We start from the raw sequence: 25,109 nt of genomic DNA on the forward strand, positions 1-25,109 counted from the left end.
CGCCACTAGATACTAGGTGTACTCTCGTGTAACTTCAGCATGCCATTAGCTGTGGTGTCACTTTAGTTAAAGCCCGGTCCACACGCAACGATCTGTCTGCGCAGACATCGGTGCAGATGTCTGTACATGCAAAAGATCGCTGCAAATGTGGTGTGTTCACACGACACAAACCCCAATCTACTACTCGCCCGCCATCTGTCGGCGTAGAAAAGAAATATCAGTGGCAAGCGACTACGCTCCCCGTAAACGTCAAACATTTAATTCAGTTATTTTGAAATATAGAAATGGAGGAAGTTTTGTTGTGGTCTGTGTTCGTAACTTGTTTTGCAAAAAACATTCAGACCAACCGCAGGAAACAGAGAAAGCGGGCAAAATGGTGTAGACAGTGGCTGCTAAAGCGAAAGCAGTTTTCTCACGTAAATTTACTGAGAGAGTTGCAGGACGAACCTAACGACTGGCGAAATTATTTGCGGATGGATGTCGAAACTTATAATTATCTCTTAAAGCTTGTAACCCTTCATATTATGAGGAAAATACTTGAATGAGAAGGGCAATTTCTCCTCATGAACGGCTGGCGGTAACATTGACACTCCAATTTCATCTTCAATTGTACTCCTGCTTGGTCTTGGTGTTTCTTGATCACTAAGAAAGCCAACCAGATCAAAATACCGTAACGTTGGCTGGTATACTTGATCTACTCCTACACCAGATCTAGATTTCTGAACTTTGGATAACTCAATTAGAGCATTGTATGCTGCAATCTTTTTGTCTCGGTCACTATATTCTTTACTTTTAATCTTCCACAAACATGGGTGGTTTCTACAAATTCAATGAATTCACTTACAAACTCTCGAGAACACTGACGAGTATCAGCCAATTTAATGCCCTGTGCGCACAAATACAAACACTAGACTGAGCAAACAGCTGTTTCGCGCCAGATTTGCGGCGATCTCCTGTCCACACGCTCCAACTTGTCTGCGCAGATGTGGTTTGAACCCACAGATTTGAGAGGTTTCGCTCAAACCTCCAACTCCAACTTCCAGGTTTGCACACACCTCAGGTTGGTGCAAATCTTCTGTCCACACGCAACGATCTTTCTGCGCAGATGTGATGTGTGCAGACATTTGCGCAGACAGATCGTAACGTGTGGACGGGCCTTTTGTGTGGTATATGCGCAGATATATCTTTGCTTTAGATTGTATTAAGTGAGATATCTTTGTTTACGTTTTTGTTTATGTGCTTTGTTTATGGTACTTCGTTTGAAAGGAGATTGGCCGTTACGTGGGTGGTGATTGTGATTTTGTGTTTTATTAATTTCTTATCTGTTTGTTATACATGTTAGATTCACATGCCCATGCCTCATGGAAAATGTGTTCCAAACAAGGTGCTGTCATAGCATGAATAAACTTCTTACGCTTGTTCAATACTCCCAGCGCGATGGAACGCCCAGAAGAAATTCTGCTAACGGGGTGCCAAGAGGAATTTCCGCAGGAGATACTGAAGAGATGCAGGTAACAAAGACCGCTGTCCCATCGTAAAGATTAATAGCTGTCAATTATTCGTCATAATGTGGAATACGTTTCTGTTGATGAATTCATCGATTAACAGAATCAGGCGTAGTACAGTATTAACTTAGGAGATAAAGAATTAAGTAAGGAGGGCTACATCATTTAATAAGGCGCCTACAATGTTTTGCGTTTTAGTAAAGTTTTTTTCCTCTCCCATTCCTGAATTTAAGATTTACTCTAGACATCGGGACGCACTCTGTCTTCACTTCCTTGAGCTTCGTGGCGCTCTTTAGATTTTATGAGCATCGCTATTCCCGTAATCACATCTCGTAGTGTATTATTAGTCTGTCTGCCGTACTTGATGTGTATCAGAAGCTTTTCGTAGTGCTCTATGAAAGGAAGTCATAGGGCAATAGTGATGGTGATGTGTATACAAACTCTGCAACATCTTAAGCGATATTGAAGTATTTTGTGCAGATCAGCTGCCCTCCGACACACACACACACACACACACACACACACACACACACACACACACACACACACACACACACACACCTCTCTTCCTTCTCCCGCCCACTCATAATCTGAAACTGTCAGTATCCGTTACATGTTCTGGTTTTCTTCAGACTTGATATCGATTCATTGCACCTGCCTATCTGGCAGGGCAGGAACGCAAGTTTGGTTTGTAAAGATTTTTTCCAAGGGTTTTGGCATCAGAACCGTTACAGTTTCTACATTTATATGTATCGACCCCCAGATACTTACAAAGTATTTGCTACCATAAATATTGGGCAAATTCCATTGTATGACACAGTTACTCAGTCCCCAAGTGTCATGTTGATTGTACTTGCAAGAGTAAATTACATCATGATCTAAGGCACTCTTTTTTTTTTTACAGATTATTCCTTCTTCATTTATTTCAACCAAATGACACTACGCTATTCCTGGAATTCCAGGAACATTTTTCTAAGGTTTCTCATGTTCAATGTTTTGCTTAATTGTGTCATGATCCACATGGAGTACAGCGGTATTTTTGCAAACTTCAGATGCCACTTTGTAGAAGCCCTTGGCAGACTGGAAAATTGCTGCATCCTCTTTTTGGACTGTGTTCTGGCATACAAGATGCTTTGCATTTCTGCTCATCCCTCCACAACGCCTTTGCCGCGTGAAGTGGCAAAATATTTCCAAGAAAATTTCTTGGAATACCTTACAAACAAAAAATCAAGAAGTGTAACCATGAATTGATTTTTAAATACTATGGGTGGGCTGTCACTCCAACTTACCAGCTCTTCAGAATCAGATTTGGATTCATTTTGGCAGATTGTATCATACATTGTTTTTGTATAGACAAATATTGTGTCTTTGTTGTGTGCAGTATTTGAATATATCAGGTAAGTATTACATTTTCTCTTGTATAATGTAGCTGCAGTAAATAAAAGAATACTACTTCTAGACCACAATGTGCTCTGAATCTCATTTTGATACTTTCAGGAGTATGACATAGTGAAATCTATCTGAAGGACTACCTTCCCAAGTATTCACATGATGCAGCATTTTAGGAAATTGTTCTATGAGCAGTTCAAACAATTCTGCCGAACACCCTTCCCTATAAAGGAGCTGAAACTTCCCAGTATCATATTTTCTCCATTCTTTCCAAGCCATTGCTTTTTCAGGCTCACTTGGAGCTACAGGTTTCCTCCTGGGACATTTATTTTGCCAACAATTAGAATTTAAAGTAGAATGAGACAAATGGTATTGCAGACTCTTCAACTTCAGGATGGAATTCACACTTGAATTGGCAGGATGAGTAGATTTCAAAAGTAGACCAGTCTGTGGTCTCAAGGAACAAGATTTTGAAAAGCCTATACTATGTAAATCTGTGCTATAGTCTTCCTTAAAGATCTGGAAGGCCTCTTGTAAATATATTGTCAGTTAATACTTCTGCAAAATTTGTTTCTTTCCATTCAACCAAACACACGTACTTTCTTTCATTCCTGGACATTTGTATACTAATTTTTCTGAGGGAATGTGCAAAGTGCACCCCCACCCCCTCTCCACGCACCTGGACAGATTTTGATAACATCTTGCTGAATGTTGGAAGACATTGTTGTGATGATATAGTTGGTGTTGGAATGGTCAGAAGAATAGCATTCTCCTGTTTTGCCCTCTGAAGACGCTTTCGATTACACTCCTTTTTTCGAAGTTGCTGGAGTTCCAGTTCTATCAGACTTTTTTTTATGTTTTATTAATTTCATTTATTCTTTTATTTTCTTCTTTCTGAAACTGTGGAATTTCTTCTTTGCAGCGACTTCTCGTTTTCGTCATTGTGGCTGCCCTGGTGAAAGTCTGTTTTGGTCAAAACATAAACATTTCTGTCAAAACATAAACCAAATTAAACCTATGAACATCTTAAAATTAAATTATTTGTCTATGGCAGAAACTAAATATTGAAAGAAATGAGTAAATTCATACTCTTACAGCATTATTTAAGTAAAATTAGCATAATTTACATATGTTCGTATATCTGTGGGTCGCAGGTATAGGACGCTATGTCCATTTTTGGCCAAAATGAGATTATTGGCACAATCATATGAGTTTCTTGTCCTCTACTCAGAGGTATACCACACTACGTCCTACATCAAATATTGGCGGAGCTACGGTGCAATGAAATAACACCAAGTCCACTTTACCTTAGAGGTATACAACGCCATCTGCACGTAGTGCTGTATACTTTTGCACACTCTGGTGGTGCTAATGTGAAAGGAGGTCAGTCCAGTCAGTTTTACATGGGATTTGACAGCGTTATCTCCAGTGTATGTTTTTACAAGTTAGTAATTATGAATCCAAACTCTTAGGGGGTACAAAATTATGACATTACTTAAAGGCACTAATAGTGCTGCCTCAGTAGGTAAGCTATAATGTTTTCTACAATTGTTACATTAATGAATAATGTGGTTGCAAACATAACGTAACTTATGAGGCCTTTGTATTTCACCGAGTGAGGAACCATTATGTGGTCTGTTTTGTTTGAGAATCAAATACTAATCCAGCTAACTATCATACTATTGGCAGCGAAGAAGATGTAGGGGAGCATTTGAGTAACGAGGAAGAGGATGACTCCAGTTGTGACAAAACCTATGAACCTTCAAGTGGGACAAGTGCTGATTCGGGTGACAATAACAGTACACGGAATCAGTCAAAGAATAGGTTAAAAAACAACAGTAATGTTCAAACTGCCGCAAATGAAAAACAAATACCAAATTTATACTTAAGCAGTGACAGTGAAAGTGCTGTAAAAAGTTGTGCCGTTTTAGAAACGAATGAACGTGTGGAAAGGAAAGTAAACAATAAAACTAATATTCCACAGCTTGGTAAAAAGTGTGTAGTTCATGCTGACGAACATAAATGTAACATCCGTAAATGCAAAGTAGCTGGTGAGAAGGAATATGTCAATAAAAAGTGTAGGACTGTTCTTGCTAAAGTACTGCTGCCTCCGTGCATGTGTAGGATGAAATGCTGAGAAAAACTGCCTGAAATACAGAAGATTTTTCATTCATACTGGAATGAGGAAATGTCTACAGATATGAAAAGGTAATTTGCTGTTGTGCTTGTTGAGCAACATAGTACAACTCATTCAAGAAAAAGAAACTTAGCCTCGCATAAGTGCAAAGGAAACACTCTAAGCTACTATTTTACTATAAATGGTGGAAGAGTTAAAGTGTGCAAGATTATATTTTTGAATACACTATCTATCACAAACACAGTTGTAAACATTTTAAAAAACATGGAGCCAGGTTGAGTAGTAAGAAAAGATTAAAGGGGTAGGCATACTCATAGCAGAAAAACTCCTGATTTAACTGGTGAACATATCAAAAGATATATATATATATATATATATATATATATATATATATATATATATATATATATATATAGGGAAACATTCCACGTGGGAAAAATATATCTAAAAACAAAGATGATGTGACTTACCGAACGAAAGCGCTGGCAGGTCGATAGACACACAAACAAACACAAACACACACACAAAATTCAAGCTTTCGCAACAAACTGTTGCCTCATCAGAAAAGAGGAAAGGAGAGGGAAAGACGAAAGGATGTAGGTTGTAAGGGAGAGGGTAAGGAGTCATTCCAATCCCGGGAGCGGAAAGACTTACCTTAGTGGGAGAAAAGGACAGGTATACACTCGCACACACACACATATCCATCCACACATATACAGACACAAGCAGACATATTTAAATATGTCTGTTTGTGTCTGTAAATGTGTGGATGGATATGTGTGTGTGTGCGAGTGTATACCTGTCCTTTTTTTCCCCCTAAGGTAAGTCTTTCCGCTCCCGGGATTGGAATGACTCCTTACCCTCTCCCTTAAAACCCACATCCTTTCGTCTTTCCCTCTCCTTCCCTCTTTCCTGATGAGGCAACAGTTTGTTGCGAAAGCTTGAATTTTGTGTTTGTTTGTGTGTCTATCGACCTGCCAGCGCTTTCGTTCGGTAAGTCACATCATCTTTGTTTATATATATATATATATCCCCCTCTCCTTCCCTCTTTCCTGATGAGGCAACAGTTTGGTGCGAAAGCTTGAATTTTGTGTGTATGTTTGTGTGTCTGTCGACCTGCCAATATATATATATATATTGTATGTTTGTGTTTCTATCGACCTGCCAGCGCTTTCGTTTGGTAAGTCACCTCATCTTTGTGTGTGTGTATATATATATATATATATATATATATATATATATATATATATATATATATAGATGGTTATAATAGAGGGAAACATTCCACGTAGGAAAAATATATCTAAAAACAAAGATTATGTGACTTACCAAATGAAAGTGCTGGCAGGTCGACAGACACACAAACGAACACAAACATACACACAAAATTCAAGCTTTCGCAACAAACTGTTGCCTCATCAGGAAAGAGGGGCAGGAGAGGGAAAGACGAAAGGATGTGGGTTTTAAGGGAGAGGGTAAGGAGTCATTCCAATCCCGGGAGCGGAAAGACTTACCTTAGGGGGAAACATGCTTGTGTCTGTATATGTGTGGATGGATATGTGTGTGTGTGCGAGTGTATACCTGTCCTTTTTTCCCCCTAAGGTAAGTCTTTCCGCTCCCGGGATTGGAATGACTCCTTACCCTCTCCCTTAAAACCCACATCCTTTCGTCTTTCCCTCTCCTGCCCCTCTTTCCTGATGAGGCAACAGTTTGTTGCGAAAGCTTGAATTTTGTGTGTATGTTTGTGTCCGTTTGTGTGTCTGTCGACCTGCCAGCACTTTCATTTGGTAAGTCACATCAAAGATGATGTATATATATATATTAATAGAGGGAAACATTCCACATGGGAAAAATATATCTAAAAACAAAGATGATGTGACTTACCAAACGAAAGCGCTGGCACGTGTTTGTTTGTGTGTCTATCGACGTGCCAGCGCTTTCGTTTGGTAAGTCACATCATCTTTGTTTTTATATATATATAAAGATGATATGACTTACCAAACGAAAGCGCTGGCAGGTCGATAGAAACACAAACATGCACACAAAATTCTAGCTTTCGCAACCAACGGTTGCTTCGTCAGGAAAGAGGCAAGGAGAGGGAAAGACGAAACGATGTGGGTTTTAAGGGAGAGGGTAAGGAGTCATTCCCGTCCCAGGAGCGGAAATACTTACCTTAGGGGGGAAAAAGGACAGGTATACACTCGCGCACACACACACATATCCATCCACACATATACAGACACAAGCAGAAAAACAAATACCAAAGGCCAGACATACCAACAATTAAAGGGAACAGCCATGGGTACCAGGATGGCCCCCTCGTACGCCAACCTATTCATGGGTCGCTTAGAGGAAGCCTTCTTGGTTACCCAGGCCTGCCAAGCCAAAGTTTGCTACAGATTTATTGATGACATCATCATAATCTGGACTCACAGTGAAGAAGAACTCCAGAATTTCCTCTCCAACCTCAACTCCTTTGGTTCCATCAGATTCACCTGGTCCTACTCCAAATCCCACGCCACTTTCCTTGACGTTGACCTCCATCTGTCCAATGGCCAGCTTCACACGTCCGTCCACTTCAAACCCACCAACAAGCAACAGTACCTCCATTATGACAGCTGCCACCCATTCCACATCAAACGGTCCCTTCCCTACAGCCTAGGTCTTCGTGGCAAACCAATCTGTTCAGTCCGGAATCCCTTACACCAACAACCTGAAAACAGCTTTCGCATCCCGCAACTACCCTCCTGACCTGGTTCAGAAGCAAATAACCAGAGCCACTTCCTCATCCCCTCAAACCCAGAACCTCCCACAGAAGAACCACAAAATTGCCCCACTTGTGACAGGATACTTTCCGGGACTGGACCAGACTCTGAATGTGGCTCTCCAGTGGGGATACGACTTCCTCAAATCCTGCCCTGAAATGAGATCCATCCTTCATGAAATCCTCCCCACTCCACCAAGAGTGTCTTTCTGCCGTCCACCTAACATTCGTAACCTGTTAGTTCATCCCTATGAAATCCACAAACCATCTTCCCTACCCTCTGGCTCCTACCCTTGTAACCGCCCCCGGTGTAAAACCTGTCCCATGCACCCTCCCTCCACCACCTACTCCAGTCCTGTAACCCGGAAGGTGTACACGATCAAAGGCAGAGCCACGTGTGAAAGCACCCACGTGATTTACCAGCTGACCTGCCTACACTGTGACGCATACTATGTGGGAATGACCAGCAATGAAAGTCACTACAGTAGAGAATATTTAGGACCAGAACTGAACATATAAAAAAATGTATGACCTATACGTAGATGACTGTATTCAAAACAATATTGCCCGATAGATAATGGGTAAAAAATGGCATGAAAACAACACGTGATGTGTTTCAAGCAAAGCTGAAAAGTAATCTGACTCGAGAAGAAAAGGGATCTGTTGAAGATGAGCATACTGCTCATCGGAACGAATCAAAAAATAGGTATGTTCTAAAAAGTAATGACACTAACAAGGCAAGAGGAACACCAATACACAAAGTGGTAACTGGAGACCTTCAGAAATGTTTGCCATCTCCACTCATATCAAATAGTATTAGTTTCCATAAAAGGAAACATTGGGCCTTAAATTTTACCTTGTATGATGCATCAGATTCCTCAGTTTACTGTGTGATGTGGGATGAGTCAAAAGGAGGGCGAGGTGGAAGTGAAATAGCATCAGCAGTTTTGAAGTGGGCAGGTAGTGTCATACCTGACAATGACGTGGAAGAAATCACACTTTGGACAGACAACTGCTTTGGACAAAATAGGAATGTAAATATTATAATGTGTTTTTTTTCTGGTTACTGCATAAGTATCCACAAATTAACACCATAACTCAGAAGTTTCTACTAAAAGGCCGTATCCACATGAAGGCTGACAGTGTTCATGCGTTGATGGAGAGGAAGTGGAAGAAATTGAATAATATGAGCACTTTAACACCCTGGAACTGGCAACAATTCGTAAGACACACTTCTAGCAAGTACATTGTTCATAAAATAAGAGAAATCAGAGCTCGAACGGAAAGATTTAGGTGGCTACCTTTTTCCCCACATGCCATTCGAGACTGGAATGGAAGTAGTATGAAAATGGTTCAGTGAACCCTCTGCCAGGCACTTAAGTGTGAATTGCATAGTAACTATGTAGATGTAGAATATGGAATTTCAAGATTTCAAATGTTTTAATTCACTGTATGCCACAAAAGGCCTCCCCTTGTTTAGAGGAAAATGGATATGGAGGAACAGCCATTTTTGTTATTTAAGTGTATACAGTTACAAATGAAATAGGAAAACATGGGAATTTTGTACTTCAAAACATCTTTTGATGGTGACAACAAACAGGCCAACTTCGTTAGGTTATGCAGACATGGACTTACATTTCCATTACATTTGAACCAACTCTCAGATGTCCTAAGACCTATTTTGCTGCAGAAATATAATGATTTAATGGCACTGTTGCCATATATCCCTTCAGTTTGTCATGCATTTTATAAGAACCTAGAACACACACACAATACAAACATATCAGACTATCCAGAAGAAGACACAGATGTGATTTAGGACCAAATGTGACATTTATGTTTGTACAGCAAGTTGTACCACAATTTGAGTAATGTTCTCTTCATGTAATATATTCTTACAATGAAATTAATGTGGTTGAGTAATATTATTCATTAAATATCAAGAGAATTGCGCCACACAATGCAATGTGTTTATGAGAGGTATACAACACCATATCCATTATGTATCTTTAAAACTTGTACAAAATGAAAAAAAGGCTATTACATGCAAAGCAACATGATACTTAATGTTCAAAGTGTAAAATGACCACATTTCATTACGGTGATGCTATTAATAGCCAAGGTATTTAAGGGAGAACACAGTAAAACACCTTCAAGCTGCTCTCCTGTAAAATTTAGTAAATGTGACATAGTATCCTATACCTCCGACCCACAGATATGTGTATGGTTTCATCTGTGGGACAATAGTAAAATTAAGGTATACATGACTGTAGTGAACAGATGATTGAACTCTTGCTGTCATATGTCAGTACTTCCGTGCCTACCTTAGGAAAGAGGACACTCCTCACTTCAAACTTTTTTCTCTGGTTGCAATTTGAATCATAACATTTTTGTCACATGCAGGACAATTAATTTTAGGTAATTGGACTCAAAATTATATGATCATAAGCTATAGATACATTAGTAAAATATGTATGCTGAGTATATTAATGCTTACTATTTTCATAAACTAGAACCACATTCAGTGTGTCACTCTCCAGGTATGCAGTTTTATCACTTGAAGATATAGGGTCAATCCAGATGAAGCAATCCAGTGAAGGTTAATTGACCATTTTTAAATATTTTGATTTTTTATATGCTATTACCCTATAATTGAGAAGTTCAAAAACAAAGATGATGTAACTTACCAAACGAAAGTGTTGGTGTGTTGATAGACACACAAACAAACACACACACAAAATTCAAGCTTTCGCAACCCACGGTTGCTTCATCAGGAAAGAGGGAAGGAGAGGGAAAGACGAAAGGATGTGGGTTTTAAGTGAGAGGATAAGGAGTCATTCCAATCCCGGGAGGGGAAAGACTTACCTTAGGAGGGGAAAAGGACAGGTATACGCACGCGCGCGCGCGCGCGCGCGCACACACACACACACACACACACACACACACACACACACACACACACACACATATACAGACACAAGCAGACTTTACATATGTCGCTATTTGCAGCCAGGTTTTTCCCGCGTCGCGAATGAGAGGTGTGTGGCCTGTTTATCCAGCAGGAGGCACTGGATGTCATCGTGCTCTATGATATGTCTACGATGACATTGTAGCCTCAACCCTTGGCGGCTGCGCTTTTCTAGTGAGTCAGTGTATATACATTGGCGAGCCATTGCAGCAACACGTCAGTAAGCATCTAAAGGTGACAAGCAGCTGTCTCGTCGAAATGTTGTGACGCTTCCACAACATTATCTGACGCGACACCTGTGAACTGATGAAGCAACTTAATTTTTACTGAACCACTTCGTTTGGACTGACCCTAATACCAATTCAGTGTACACAAGTCAAATGATGAGTAGCCATCTTTAACCTAATGCTACCAATTGATAAAATGCCGATTTCCTTCAGTACCATCTAGGGCACTGCTGCTGACATATTTCATTATTTTTTAATACAGTTTGTAGCACATGCACGCGTGCAACCCCCCCCCCCCCCTGACACACACACACACACACACACACACACACACACACACACACACACACACACACACACACTGCTTTTCACCCTGAGATGGTTTCTTGCCCACCACAAGACATTAAATTCAAACTTTAATCCCACAGTTGCATCAGGTTAAAAATGGCTGCCTGTGCACAGCTGTTTGTGCCCTAAACACTTTTAATTTGATAGTTTTTGTCATTATGCAATCAATACTGTGTGATGGCTCATCTCTATGAGACAGTTCTGCATACATCTGCATGGAAACTTAAGATGCAGGCCTACACCTTCATCTTGTCTGTAATAACCAAAATACTATACTTGCTATATAGGAAAAAAAAAAAAAACAAAGTTGGACATTACTTACAACAAAGTGAATCCACTGTAGTCTGACTGCCGTACTGTGTGATTTGCTTTGCAGTTAATATTTCCAAAATCGTTGATTGTTTTCTTTTACATTGCAGAGAATTTCTCTCAACACACACGCTTGATGGAGATGATCCTTTGGAGGTTTGGTATCACTACATAAAGTGGGCAGAAGAACATTTTCCTGAAAGTGGGAGAACAGAAAACATTCAGAAGTTGTTGCACAATTGCCTCAATAAGTTTAATTCGTCTGAAGAATATTTTCAAGACGTGAGGTTCATAAAGTTATGGCTGAAATATGTAAGTACCAGTACACTCCCCACTACTTTAGAAACTAATAATGTTATGAAAGTAAATTTTTCTGTCAGTTTGTGTTTGCAGAGCGACCATGTTGAAAGAGAGCCCTGCACCTATGAAACTGCAGTATTTTCCACCCTTTCTTTCTATGTCGAACTGTAATTTACTGTTTATCCTAAAATAATACAGACAGTTGCGGCGTCAGCACAATCTAGTAATGAATGCAAAAAACAAATCATAAATTCTATAATTAAACTGGAATTCTGTATGGGTACCAACTCACTGTCTCACATAATGCAAATTACAAAATGTAGACATACTGATGACGCAACTTGATGTATAAGATAAAACATTAATTAGTAGAAGAGAAAGTAAAATAGCCATCAGATCAAGGATTGGTTTAAACATCAAAGTGTTGAATGAGGTGTGGCAATATTGGAGGCTGTTGTTCTATCAGTAACTCAACACAATCAGCTACTTATAAGATCAAAAGAGGAAGGGTGCCACTATTAGTTTAACAGGAAACCCAAATAATAGTGGGTAAAACTTTGTCTGTGTTCTAATCTTCCAAACATATGTTGGTAAAACCTTTTGCAGTTAAGGGTGAGTCTGTCTGCACGCCAGTCAAATGCGGCTGTGTCAGAGATGACACAGACCATTTATCGACTTTTGTGACTGTTCGAGATCCTAAACTGTCATAGCAGATGAATTAAAGGAGCAACTCTTTACATTTTCAGTTAGTATATTCATTACAGTTTTGGAAGCTAGTGATATCTTTCTTTCTCTCTTCTTCTTCTTCTTCTCTCTCTCTCTCTCTCTCTCTCTCTCTCTCTCTCTCTCTCCCTCCCTCCCCCCCCCCTCACCCTCTCCCTCTCTCCTTCCCCCCCCCCCCCCAAGTTTTTGAAAAATTAAATGCTGTTGTGCAGTGACAGAGGAGCTGTATTCAAATCCACCAAGAAGTGGTTTTTTTCTTTGTGCAAAAAATGCCAAGTAGCAGTGTGTATGGAGTCCACATTAAACTCAATGCAGGTAGGGAATTACCTTCAGAAATGATTCAGCTGTTAAAATTAAAGACTGAAATGTGTAATGCCAAGGCATGGTTTGACCTATATCCTACATATTGTCAGCTAATTACATGTCATTGGATAGCTGCATCAGTGTATCTGCAGTTGTCCTAGTAGTTAATTAATAAGGTTTATTGAATCTTATCTTCAACACGTTTTTTTTTTAGATTTTCAGTATCACAATGGAACAAGGTAGGTAGCAGTCTGATTTATATACTCTGAGACATCAGGCAGGTCATTAGTCACAATGTCGCATCATAATTGTAAGTTAATGTCACATTTACCTTTGTGTACATGATGGGTACAGCATTTTTGCTGAATGTAGATGGCCAAAGAGCTTTTATCAGTTTCAAGTGTCTATACTAAGCTGACAATATTTGCAAATGGTTCTTTATATCAGTAAAAAGCTAAGTCTTGTAACACATTCTAAAATTTGCTCAGCATTTTCATTACAGTGGCTAAATAATAATGAATACTGGTTTGAAGAATTCTGTACATGTTGATTGTCTAGTGAAATGCGACGAAAACATTAATCTAATTAAAAAAAAAAAATCTCTATTTCATGCTATGCCCTCCTATGTCCAAGATCAATTTGCTATGTTATGTGTGCCATTGCAGACTACTTTGCTTATGTACATTGTCATTTGTCATGCCCTAAATTTTAAGGATTGTGATGAACATCCACACTACCTTTATCATGCGGGAATGAGTAATATATGTAACAAAAAATAGCAAACGTGCAAAAAATTTTGACTTTCATTTGAATGTAGTTTAAAGAAAAATATCAGTAATGATGTTAAAAGTGACACATTTTCAATGTAAAGACTTGGAAGTGACAGTAACTTAATCCTGTTGAAAAATAATCAAACACTTTACAAAATGTGTGTTCCATGGTGTTTACGAGGTCACTGTAGTCTTTGTAATATTTGTATGATAACCCAGCTTGTTTTGTTTGTAGTTTTGGTGAAAAACAGACACTGAGACACTGTTGTTTTCATGTGTCAGGCATGTCGGCATATGCTACTGCACACTATTCTTCTGTAGTCTGGTATCTATAGTTCGCCCTCATCAAGAGGATGCATTCCGTACAACACTGCTACTTGGCAGCATTTTTCACATAAAGCTGCCAGCGCATTATTTTATCTAGAGAGATGCTTCATAGTGGGAATTTTGAAACTTTTGAATTCTTTTTATGTTTTGTATTTTCAGCCCCTTTTATGCACCCCCAGAAAACTTTCATGGCCAGAAATCACGATACCCGAATGTAATTGTCTGTGTAATATGGTGATAATTTTAGTGCATCATAAGCAGATGGATATGTACAATTTTTGTTTTACTGGCACTGTATTGCACAATTACACCATGTACAAAATATAGTGTTATCTGAAACAACAGTCTTGTTTCTTGCCAGCACACCTCTTCATATGGAAAGATGCTCCAAAGTGAGGAAACTTAATTGTTTGCTGTTTGCAGTGTGGTTTCAGGGCATGAGACTGCAGGTGTGTGTGTGTGTGTGTGTGTGTGTGTGTGTGTGTGTGTGTGTGTGTGTGTGTGTGTTTGCGTGCGTGCGTGTGCGCCTGTTTGTATGCACTTGAATGTGTTTATATGTGTGTCTACTGTTGACGAAGGCCAATGGCCGTAGGCTTTAATTGTGAAAATCTTTTTGTTGTGCCTATCTGCAACTCAGCATATTTGCTATTTGGTGAGTAGCAACTTTCCTTCACATATTATTGTTTGAATAGTTTTAAGTAATCAGTATGTATTTTCAGTCCTTAGTCAAGGTCAATGGCCAAAAATATAATTGTTTTGATCATGTTGGAATGATTTCATTGCATTGTAGTGTTGAGCATGCGTAGTTTTTGATTAAGTGGCAGAATTAATCCTCTGTATTTACATCATGTACAGAATAGATATTCTAGCATCTGAAACATTACGTTTGTTGCCATCATATTTCATCACCTGCAGTTCAAACTCATAACCTAAAAGCATCTCAATACTTGGTTGTATTTTCAGTCCTACTGTATGCTCCTAGGCAAATTTCACTGTCAGGAATCATGATATCTGAATATAATTGTCTAGTTACATGGTAATAATTTTAGCATCTTGTAAGTTGATTTGTATGTATGAGTTTAGTTTTATGTATGAGTTTTGTGTTGCTGGCACAGTGTATGCTGTGAAATTACATTGTGTACAGAATATATATTGTAGCATCTAATACGCCATATCTGTTCTGTGAACTAGTTACCTGGAGGAACAGCTTCAATACTTTTTCACTCATTGTATTTATTTTTCATCCTTCTGTTTGATCTGGTCTTTGAACTGGCACTGGCGAAGTTAAAAATAGCTTTTTGTCTTGTCTTTTTTGTACATTTTTGTATATCTTGTTTTTTCCTTCTTTTTTAAAAATAATTTGAACTACCATTTTTAGTTCCCGGTGATCAGTGTTGCTTCTTCGTGTTATGTATCAAAATGGATACAAGTCATTATGGTGCTTCAGTGATGGAACCATTTTAACTACCATAGGCTGTCAGCTTTATTCCCTTAATACACCATGCATGTAAATTACATTACTGGATGGTTTTGGTCTTAGGCCATCATCAGATGTCCACAGGATAATACGAAAACTACAGTAAATATGTGTGACATATTAGTGGATAACATTATGCTTACTTATTAAAATTGTTGTTTAAATTACTTATATGATGTTAGTGATGTGTATTTCACATTTCAAAACAATTTTGTTTTGTGTTATTTGGGGACTGACACACTCTCGCGCATACACATGTGCAATTGTAACCAGCTTAGACAAACAACTTTAACAGCATGTCATGAAAAGCAAAAACCTACTAACAGCTAGTTTACTAGCCCTTGCACATTCATTTAGCAGTATACTGTGTACTTTTGCACACTTGTACATACACATAACTGTTGTGACTTGGCAAGACAGCCAAGCCACTATGAGGTGAAGTCGAAAGGCACGCGTTAAAGCTCACGCAGGCTGGCTTGAGGTCTGGAAAATGACAAGGTCTTTATAGTAGCAAAAATAGTACGTAGCTTCTGGAATACTTAACTTTAATCCATAATTGGTGAACATCTGTCAGACGGTACATGCATCACAAGATAAATAGCAAATGATAATGGCGCCTTGCTAGGTCGTAGCAAATGACGTAGCTGAAGGCTATGCTAACTATCGTCTCGGCAAATGAGAGCGTAATTTGTCAGTGAACCATCGCTAGCAAAGTCGGCTGTACAACTGGGCGAGTGCTAGGAAGTCTCTCTAGACCAGCCGTGTGGCGGCGCTCGGTCTGCAATCACTGATAGTGGCGACACGCGGGTCCGACGTATACTAACGGACCGCGGCCGATTTAAAGGCTACCACCTAGCAAGTGTGGTGTGTGGCGGTGACACCACAATAACTGTTACAAATTGAGGAAAGTATGCATCAACCAAAGAGCATGCCAAGACCTGTCATCTTGCAGTGCCAAGGTAATTGCCAGAGGAAGCTGCAGTCATGTGATAATAGTCATGCCTACATGTCACTAATTCTTATTGAACTTCTTGTGTGACGGACTTTGATAATATTTACAATTCTTTTGTTATTGCTGTAGTGATGCTACTTGGTCTTATTACATCTTAAAAATTGGTCATGGTTTTTTGCGCCATTGCTGAAAATAGTCTCTGTGCTTGTTGTCATTACACATATTGTAAAGTGGCACAACATTATTGTCCATAACTGCTGTAGTAAAACAGTCCTTACACTTAATCACCGTCCCGTGTCACATCAATATGTCAACTTATAAAATTAATCACAGTACTTTTAAAATTATTTACGATACTGCCAAATGTTAAAATGGTTTACGTTCGTTATTGCTGTACGAAAATAAGCATTTTCCTGGTAGTATTTCACTAAAATTGTATCATGTTTGTTTTCTTAAAATAATGTAGTAAAATTAATAATTTCTGTCATTAATAAAATTACAGTTGATTTCCATGCAGAGATACAGTGCTGCTCTGCAATCACCAACCAGATTTCATAGTGATAAGATCAGTCACTCTTGTTACCTAATTCATATAGCTTGGAAAATTCTCCCTTCTCTTGAGCCTTTCAAGGACATCTTTGTAAAACAGTTGGTTGACAGTTTGTCCCCAAGGAACAAATTTTTTTGCAAGATACCCCTACTGTCAAAAAATCATAACAGCAGTATTTTGATCTTTGAGTTGCTCATTTTAACTTTTTGCAGTCAAGGAGATGTCACATTGTGTCACTCCTCAGTTTGCCACTTTGTCTCAGGCTCATACTCAAATTCCAGAATTCATCATCTGTGATCACAACGGTCGTTCGTGGTCATTGGCAATGCTTTCGAAAAGTGTTTGTCCTTTGCTTGTAATTTATATTTGTGGTGCATTAAAGGTATAAAACTGACAGCTTATAGCGGTTGAAATGATTTTCACCAATTAGATGACACATTGAAGCTGTGGACTTAAATGTGAAGAAAACATTATGGTGCCTTGCAAGGTTTGCATTGGTCTCTGGTTCCCTGGCACATTTTCTGTTTAGTGGAAACCACACATCTGCACATTAGCAATATTTATTTACTTATTTATTTTACAGTGGCATCCAGAAAATGCCCTCCTGTAAATCTTAGAGGATTCTCAACATCTGAACACCTTCCTCTGCCTGCTTGTCTCCATTCTATTGCATTCTTTTCTGCACTGCCCCTGACAAGAGGTAGGTGAAACTCTGCAGGTACGTTTTTCGCCCTGTAAGTGATCTGTGGAGAACACAAGCTTCAAAATGCGCTAACACAGAACCGGTGGGGGGGGGGGGGGGGGAATATATATACATATGTCTGCTTGTGAGATGTCTGCTTGTGTCTGTATATGTGTGGATGGCTATGTGTGTGTGTGTGTGTGTGTGTGCGCGCGAGTGTATACCCGTCCTTTTTTACCCCTAAGGTAAGTCTTTCCGCTCCCGGGATAGGAATTACTCCTTACCCTCTCCCCTAAAACCCACATCCTTTCGTCTTTCCCTCTCCGTCCCTCTTTCCTGATGAGGCAACAGTTTGTTGTTTGAATTTTGTGTGTGCGTTTGTGTTTGTTTGTGTGTCTGTCGACCTGCCAGCACTTTCATTTGGTAAGTCACATCATCTAACATTCCACGTAGGAAAAATATATCTAAAAACAAAGTTGTGGGTGTAATGGTTCAGGGATTCCGGAATGGAGCAGATTCGTTTGCAACCTGACAACAGCTTTTGCATATCGCAACTACCCTCCCGACCTGGTACAGAAGCAAATAACCAGAGCCACCTCCTCATCCCCTCGAACCCAGAATCCCCCACAGAAGAACCACAAAAGTGCCCCACTTGTGACAGGATACTTTCCGGGACTGGACCAGACTCTGAATGTGGCTCTCCAGCAGGGATACGACTTCCTCAAATCCTGCCCTGAAATGAGATCCATCCTTCATGAAATCCTCCCCACTCCACCAAGAGTGTCTTTCCGCCGTCCACCTAACCTTCATAACCTGTTAGTTCATCCCTATGAAATCCCCAAACCACCTTCCCTACCCTCTGGCTCCTATCCTTGTAACCGCCCCCAGTGTAAAACCTGTCCCATGCACCCTCCCACCACCACCTACTCCAGTCCTGTAACCCGGAAGGTGTACACGATCAAAGGCAGAGCCACATGTGAAAGCACCCACGTGATTTACCAACTGACCTGCCTACACTGTGATGCATTCTATGTGGGAATGACCAGCAACCAACTGTCCATTCGCATGAATGGACACAGGCAGACAGTGTTTGTTGGTAATGAGGATCACCCTGTGGCTAAACATGCCTTGGTGCACGGCCAGCACATCTTGGCACAGTGTTACACCGTCCGGGTTATCTGGATACTTCCCACCAACACCAACCTATCCGAACTCCAGAGATGGGAACTTGCTCTTCAATATATCCTCTCTTCCCGTTACCCACCAGGCCTCAATCTCCGCTAATTTCAAGTTGCCGCCACTCGTACCTCACCTGTCATGCAACATCATCTTTGCCTCTTCACTTCTGCCTCGACTGACATCTCTGCCCAAACTCTTTGTCTTTAAGTATGTCTGCTTGTGAGATGTCTGCTTGTGTCTGTATATGTGTGGATGGATATGTGTGTGTGTGCGAGTGTATACCCGTCCTTTTTTCCCCCTAAGGTAAGTCTTTCCGCTCCCGGGATCGGAATGACTCCTTACCCTCTCCCCTAAAACCCACATCCTTTCGTCTTTCCCTCTCCTTCCCTCTTTCCTGATGAGGCAACAGTTTGTTGTTTGAATTTTGTGTGTGCGTTTGTGTTTGTTTGTGTGTCTGTCGACCTGCCAGCACTTTCATTTGGTAAGTCACATCATCTTTGTTTTATATATATATATATATATATATATATATATATCTAAAAAGAAAGATGATGAGACTTACCAAACAAAAGCGCTGGCAGGTCTTTCTTTCTTTTTAGATATATTTTTTCCACGTGGAATGTTTCCCTCTGTTATATATATATATATATATATATATATATATATATATATATATATATATATATATATATATAAAGAAAGATGATGAGACTTACCAAACAAAAGTGCTGGCAGGTCGATAGACACACAAACAAACACAAATATACACACAAAATTCAAGCTTTCGCAACAAACTGTTGCCTCATCAGGAAAGAGGGAAGGAGAGGGAAAGACGAAATGATGTGGGTTTTAAGGGAGAGGGTAAGGAGTCATTCCAATCCCGGGAGCGGAAAGACTTACCTTACGGGGAAAAATGGACAGGTATACACTCGCACACACACACATATCCATCCACACATACAGACACAAGCAGACATATTGCTGCTTGTGTCTGTATGTGTGGATGGATATGTGTGTGTGTGCGAGTGTATACCTGTCCATTTTTCCCCGTAAGGTAAGTCTTTCCGCTCCCGGGATTGGAATGACTCCTTACCCTCTCCCTTAAAACCCACATCCTTTCGTCTTTCCCTCTCCTTCCCTCTTTCCTGATGAGGCAACAGTTTGTTGCGAAAGCTTGAATTTTGTGTGTATATTTGTGTTTGTTTGTGTGTCTATCGACCTGCCAGCGCTTTTGTTTGGTAAGTCTCATCATCTTTCTTTTTAGATATATTTTTTACACGTGGAATGTTTCCCTCTGTTATATTCATATCATTATATATATATATATATATATCTTAAAACAAAGATGGTGTGACTTACCAAACGAAAGCGCTGGCACGTCGATAGACACACAAACAAACACAAACATACACACAAAATTCAAGCTTTCGCAACAAACTGTTGCCTCATCAGGAAAGAGGGAAGGAGAGGGAAAGACGAAAGGATGTGGGTTTTAAGGGAGAGGGTAAGGAGTCATTCCAATCCCGGGAGCGGAAAGACTTACCTTAGGGGGAAAAAAGGACGGGTATCCACTCGCGCACACACACACACACACACACATATCCATCCACACATATACAGACACAAGCAGACATATTTAAAGACAAAGAGTTTGGGCAGAGATGTCAGTCGAGGCAGAAGTGCAGAGGCAAAGATGTTGTTGAATGACAGGTGAGGTATGAGTGGCGTCAACTTGAAATTAGCGGAGATTGAGGCCTGGTGGATAACGGGAAGAGAGGATATATTGAAGAGTAAGTTCCCATCTCCGGAGTTCGGATAGGTTGGTGTTGGTGGGAAGTATCCAGATAACCCGGACGGTGTAACACTGTGCCAAGATGTGCTGGCCGTGCATCAAGGCATGTTTAGCCACAGGGTGATCCTCATTACCAACAAACACTGTCTGCCAGTGTCCATTCATGCGAATGGACAGTTTGTTGCTGGTCATTCCCACATAGAATGCGTCACAGTGTAGGCAGGTCAGTTGGTAGATCACGTGGGTGCTTTCACACGTGGCTCTGCCTTTGATTGTGTACACCTTCCGGGTTACAGGACTGGAGTAGGTGGTGGTGGGAGGGTGCATGGGACAGGTTTTACACCGGGGGCGGTTACAAGGGTAGGAGCCAGAGGGTAGGGAAGGTGTTTGGGGATTTCATAGGGATGAACTAAGAGGTTACGAAGGTTAGGTGGACGGCGGAAAGACACTCTTGGTGGAGTGGGGAGGATTTCATGAAGGATGGATCTCATTTCAGGGCAGGATTTGAGGAAGTCGTATCCCTGCTGGAGAGCCACATTTAGAATCTGATCCAGTCCCGGAAATTATCCTGTCACAAGTGGGGCACTTTTGTGGTTCTTCTGTGGGAGGTTCTGGGTTTGAGAGGATGAGGAAGTGGCTCTGGTTATTTGCTTCTGTACCAGGTCGGGAGGGTAGTTGCGGGATGCGAAAGCTGTTGTCAGGTTGTTGGTGTAATGCTTCAGGGATTCCGGACTGGAGCAGATTCGTTTGCCACGAAGACCTAGGCTGTAGGGAAGGGACCGTTTGATGTGGAATGGATGGCAGCTGTCGTAATGGAGGTACTGTTGCTTGTTGGTGGGTTTGATGTGGACGGACGTGTGAAGCTGGCCATTGGACAGGTGGAGGTCAACATCAAGGAAAGTGGCATGGGATTTGGAGTAGGACTAGGTGAATCTGATGGAACCAAAGGAGTTGAGGTTGGAGAGGAAATTCTGGAGTAGTTCTTCACTGTGAGTCCAGATCATGAAGATGTCATCAATAAATCTGTACCAAACTTTGGGTTGGCAGGCCTGGGTAACCAAGAAGGCTTCCTCTAAGCGACCCATGAATAGGTTGGCGTATGAGGGGGCCATCCTGGTACCCATGGCTGTTCCCTTTAATTGTTGGTATGTCTGGCCTTCAAAAGTGAAGAAGTTGTGGGTCAGGATGAAGCTGGCTAAGGTAATGAGGAAAGAGGTTTTAGGTAGGGTGGCAGTTGATCGGCGTGAAAGGAAGTGCTCCATCGCAGCGAGGCCCTGGACGTGCGGGATATTTGTGTATAAGGAAGTGGCATCAATGGTTACAAGGATGGTTTCCGGGGGTAACGGATTGGGTAGGGATTCCAGGCGTTCGAGGAAGTGGTTGGTGTCTTTGATGAAGGATGGGAGACTGCATGTAATAGGTTGAAGGTGTTGATCTACGTAGGCAGAGATACGTTCGGTGGGGGCTTGGTAACCAGCTACAATGGGGCGGCCAGGATGACTGGGTTTGTGAATTTTAGGAAGAAGGTAGAAGGTAGGGGTGCGGGGTGTCGGTGGGGTCAGGAGGTTGATGGAGTCAGGTGAAAGGTTTTGTAACCTACAGCCTAGGTCTTCGTGGCAAACGAATCTGCTCCAGTCCGGAATCCCTGAAGCATTACACCAACAACCTGACAACAGCTTTCGCATCCCGCAACTACCCTCCCGACCTGGTACAGAAGCAAATAACCAGAGCCACTTCCTCATCCTCTCAAACCCAGAACCTCCCACAGAAGAACCATAAAAGTGCCCCACTTGTGACAGGATACTTTCCGGGACTGGATCAGATTCTGAATGTGGCTCTCCAGCAGGGATACGACTTCCTCAAATCCTGCCCTGAAATGAGATCCATCCTTCATGAAATCCTCCCCACTCCACCAAGAGTGTCTTTCCGCCGTCCACATAACCTTCGTAACCTGTTAGTTCATCCCTATGAAATCCCCAAACCACCTTCCCTACCCTCTGGCTCCTACCCTTGTAACCGCCCCCGGTGTAAAACCTGTCCCATGCACCCTCCCACCACCACCTACTCCAGTCCTGTAACCCGGAAGGTGTACACGATCAAAGGCAGAGCCACGTGTGAAAGCACCCACGTGATCTACCAACTGACCTGCCTGCACTGTGATGCATTCTATGTGGGAATGACCAGCAACAAACTGTCCATTCGCATGAATGGACACAGGCAGACAGTGTTTGTTGGTAATGAGGATCACCCTGTGGCTAAACATGCCTTGGTGCACGGCCAGCACATCTTGGCACAGTGTTACACCGTCCGGGTTATCTGGATACTTCCCACCAACACCAACCTATCCGAACTCCGGAGATGGGAACTTGCTCTTCAATATATCCTCTCTTCCCGTTACCCACCAGGCCTCAATCTCCGCTAATTTCAAGTTGCCGCCACTCATACCTCACCTGTCATTCAACATCATCTTTGCCTCTTCACTTCCGCCTCGACTGACATCTCTGCCCAAACTTTAAATATGTCTGCTTGTGTCTGTAATGTGTGGATGGATATGTGTGTGTGTGTGCGAGTGTATGCCTGTCCTTTTTTCCCCCTAAGGTAAGTCTTTCCGCTCCCGGGATTGGAATGACTCCTTACCCTCTCCCTTAAAACCCACATCCTTTCGTCTTTCCCTCTCCTTCCCTCTTTCCTGATGAGGCAACAGTTTGTTGCGAAAGCTTGAATTTTGTGTGTATGTTTGTGTTTGTTTGTGTGTCTATCGACGTGCCAGCGCTTTCGTTTGGTAAGTCACATCATCTTTGTTTTAAGATATATTTTTCCCACGTGGAATGTTTCCCTCTATTAATTTTTTATATATATATATATATATATATATATATATATATATATATATATATATATATATATATATATTTTAGAGGGAAACATTCCACGTAGGAAAAATATATCAAAAAACAAAGTTGTGGGTGTAATGGTTCAGGGATTCCGGACTGGAGCAGATTCGTTTGCAACCTGACAACAGCTTTCGCATATCGCAACTACCCTCCCGACCTGGTACAGAAGCAAATAACCAGAGCCACCTCCTCGTCCCCTCGAACCCAGAATCCCCCACAGAAGAACCACAAAAGTGCCCCACTTGTGACAGGATACTTTCCGGGACTGGACCAGACTCTGAATGTGGCTCTCCAGCAGGGATACGACTTCCTCAAATCCTGCCCTGAAATGAGATCCATCCTTCATGAAATCCTCCCCACTCCACCAAGAGTGTCTTTCCGCCGTCCACCTAACCTTCATAACCTGTTAGTTCATCCCTATGAAATCCCCAAACCACCTTCCCTAACCTCTGGCTCCTATCCTTGTAACCGCCCCCAGTGTAAAACCTGTCCCATGCACCCTCCCACCACCACCTACTCCAGTCCTGTAACCCGGAAGGTGTACACGATCAAAGGCAGAGCCACATGTGAAAGCACCCACGTGATTTACCAACTGACCTGCCTACACTGTGATGCATTCTATGTGGGAATGACCAGCAACCAACTGTCCATTCGCATGAATGGACACAGGCAGACAGTGTTTGTTGGTAATGAGGATCACCCTGTGGCTAAACATGCCTTGGTGCACGGCCAGCACATCTTGGCACAGTGTTACACCGTCCGGGTTATCTGGATACTTCCCACCAACACCAACCTATCCGAACTCCGGAGATGGGAACTTGCTCTTCAATATATCCTCTCTTCCCGTTACCCACCATGCCTCAATCTCCGCTAATTTCAAGTTGCCGCCACTCGTACCTCACCTGTCATGCAACATCATCTTTGCCTCTTCACTTCTGCCTCGACTGACATCTCTGCCCAAACTCTTTGTCTTTAAATATGTCTGCTTGTGAGATGTCTGCTTGTGTCTGTATATGTGTGGATGGATATGTGTGTGTGTGCGAGTGTATACCCGTCCTTTTTTCCCCCTAAGGTAAGTCTTTCCGCTCCCGGGATCGGAATGACTCCTTACCCTCTCCCCTAAAACCCACATCCTTTCGTCTTTCCCTCTCCTTCCCTCTTTCCTGATGAGGCAACAGTTTGTTGCGAAAGCTTGAATTTTGTGTGTGTGTTTGTGTTTGTTTGTGTGTCTATCGACCTGCCAGCGCTTTCGTTCGGTAAGTCACATCATCCCATCTTATGCACTAACTTAATGAGCTTAGTGGCATATCACAATGGTAAACTGTACTTACAATTGTGACTCTTCAAGCTTTCCTGGCAGATATGTTATAAATAGTCTTCACGGGTTTGCCGCCGGATCACTTATAGTTTATCTGTAATCTACTACATTTTGTGTTTTACTGAGTTTTTGCCGGTATTTCTGTCAGTCTTGTCTGTTTCAATCAGTTGTGTTGTGTTACCTGTAATCAACATA

General features: G+C 41.4%; 1 protein-coding gene across 4 annotated transcripts in view; it reads left to right on the plus strand.

The window, feature by feature from the left end:
- The first annotated feature begins 1,259 nt into the window (after positions 1-1,259).
- The window catches only part of LOC126262995 (mitotic checkpoint serine/threonine-protein kinase BUB1-like), a 245,335-nt gene continuing 221,485 nt past the window's right edge, over positions 1,260-25,109 (plus strand). For all 4 annotated transcript variants that reach the window (XM_049959949.1, XM_049959951.1, XM_049959950.1 and 1 more), the window contains exons 1-2: positions 1,260-1,511; positions 11,758-11,959. In XM_049959949.1, the coding sequence (XP_049815906.1) occupies positions 1,438-1,511; positions 11,758-11,959 (276 nt within the window). In that variant the 5' untranslated portion in view covers positions 1,260-1,437. The remainder of the gene's footprint in view (positions 1,512-11,757; positions 11,960-25,109) is intronic.

This window comes from Schistocerca nitens, chromosome 6 (genome assembly GCF_023898315.1).
Source record: "Schistocerca nitens isolate TAMUIC-IGC-003100 chromosome 6, iqSchNite1.1, whole genome shotgun sequence".
Taxonomy (NCBI): Eukaryota; Metazoa; Arthropoda; class Insecta; order Orthoptera; family Acrididae; genus Schistocerca; species Schistocerca nitens.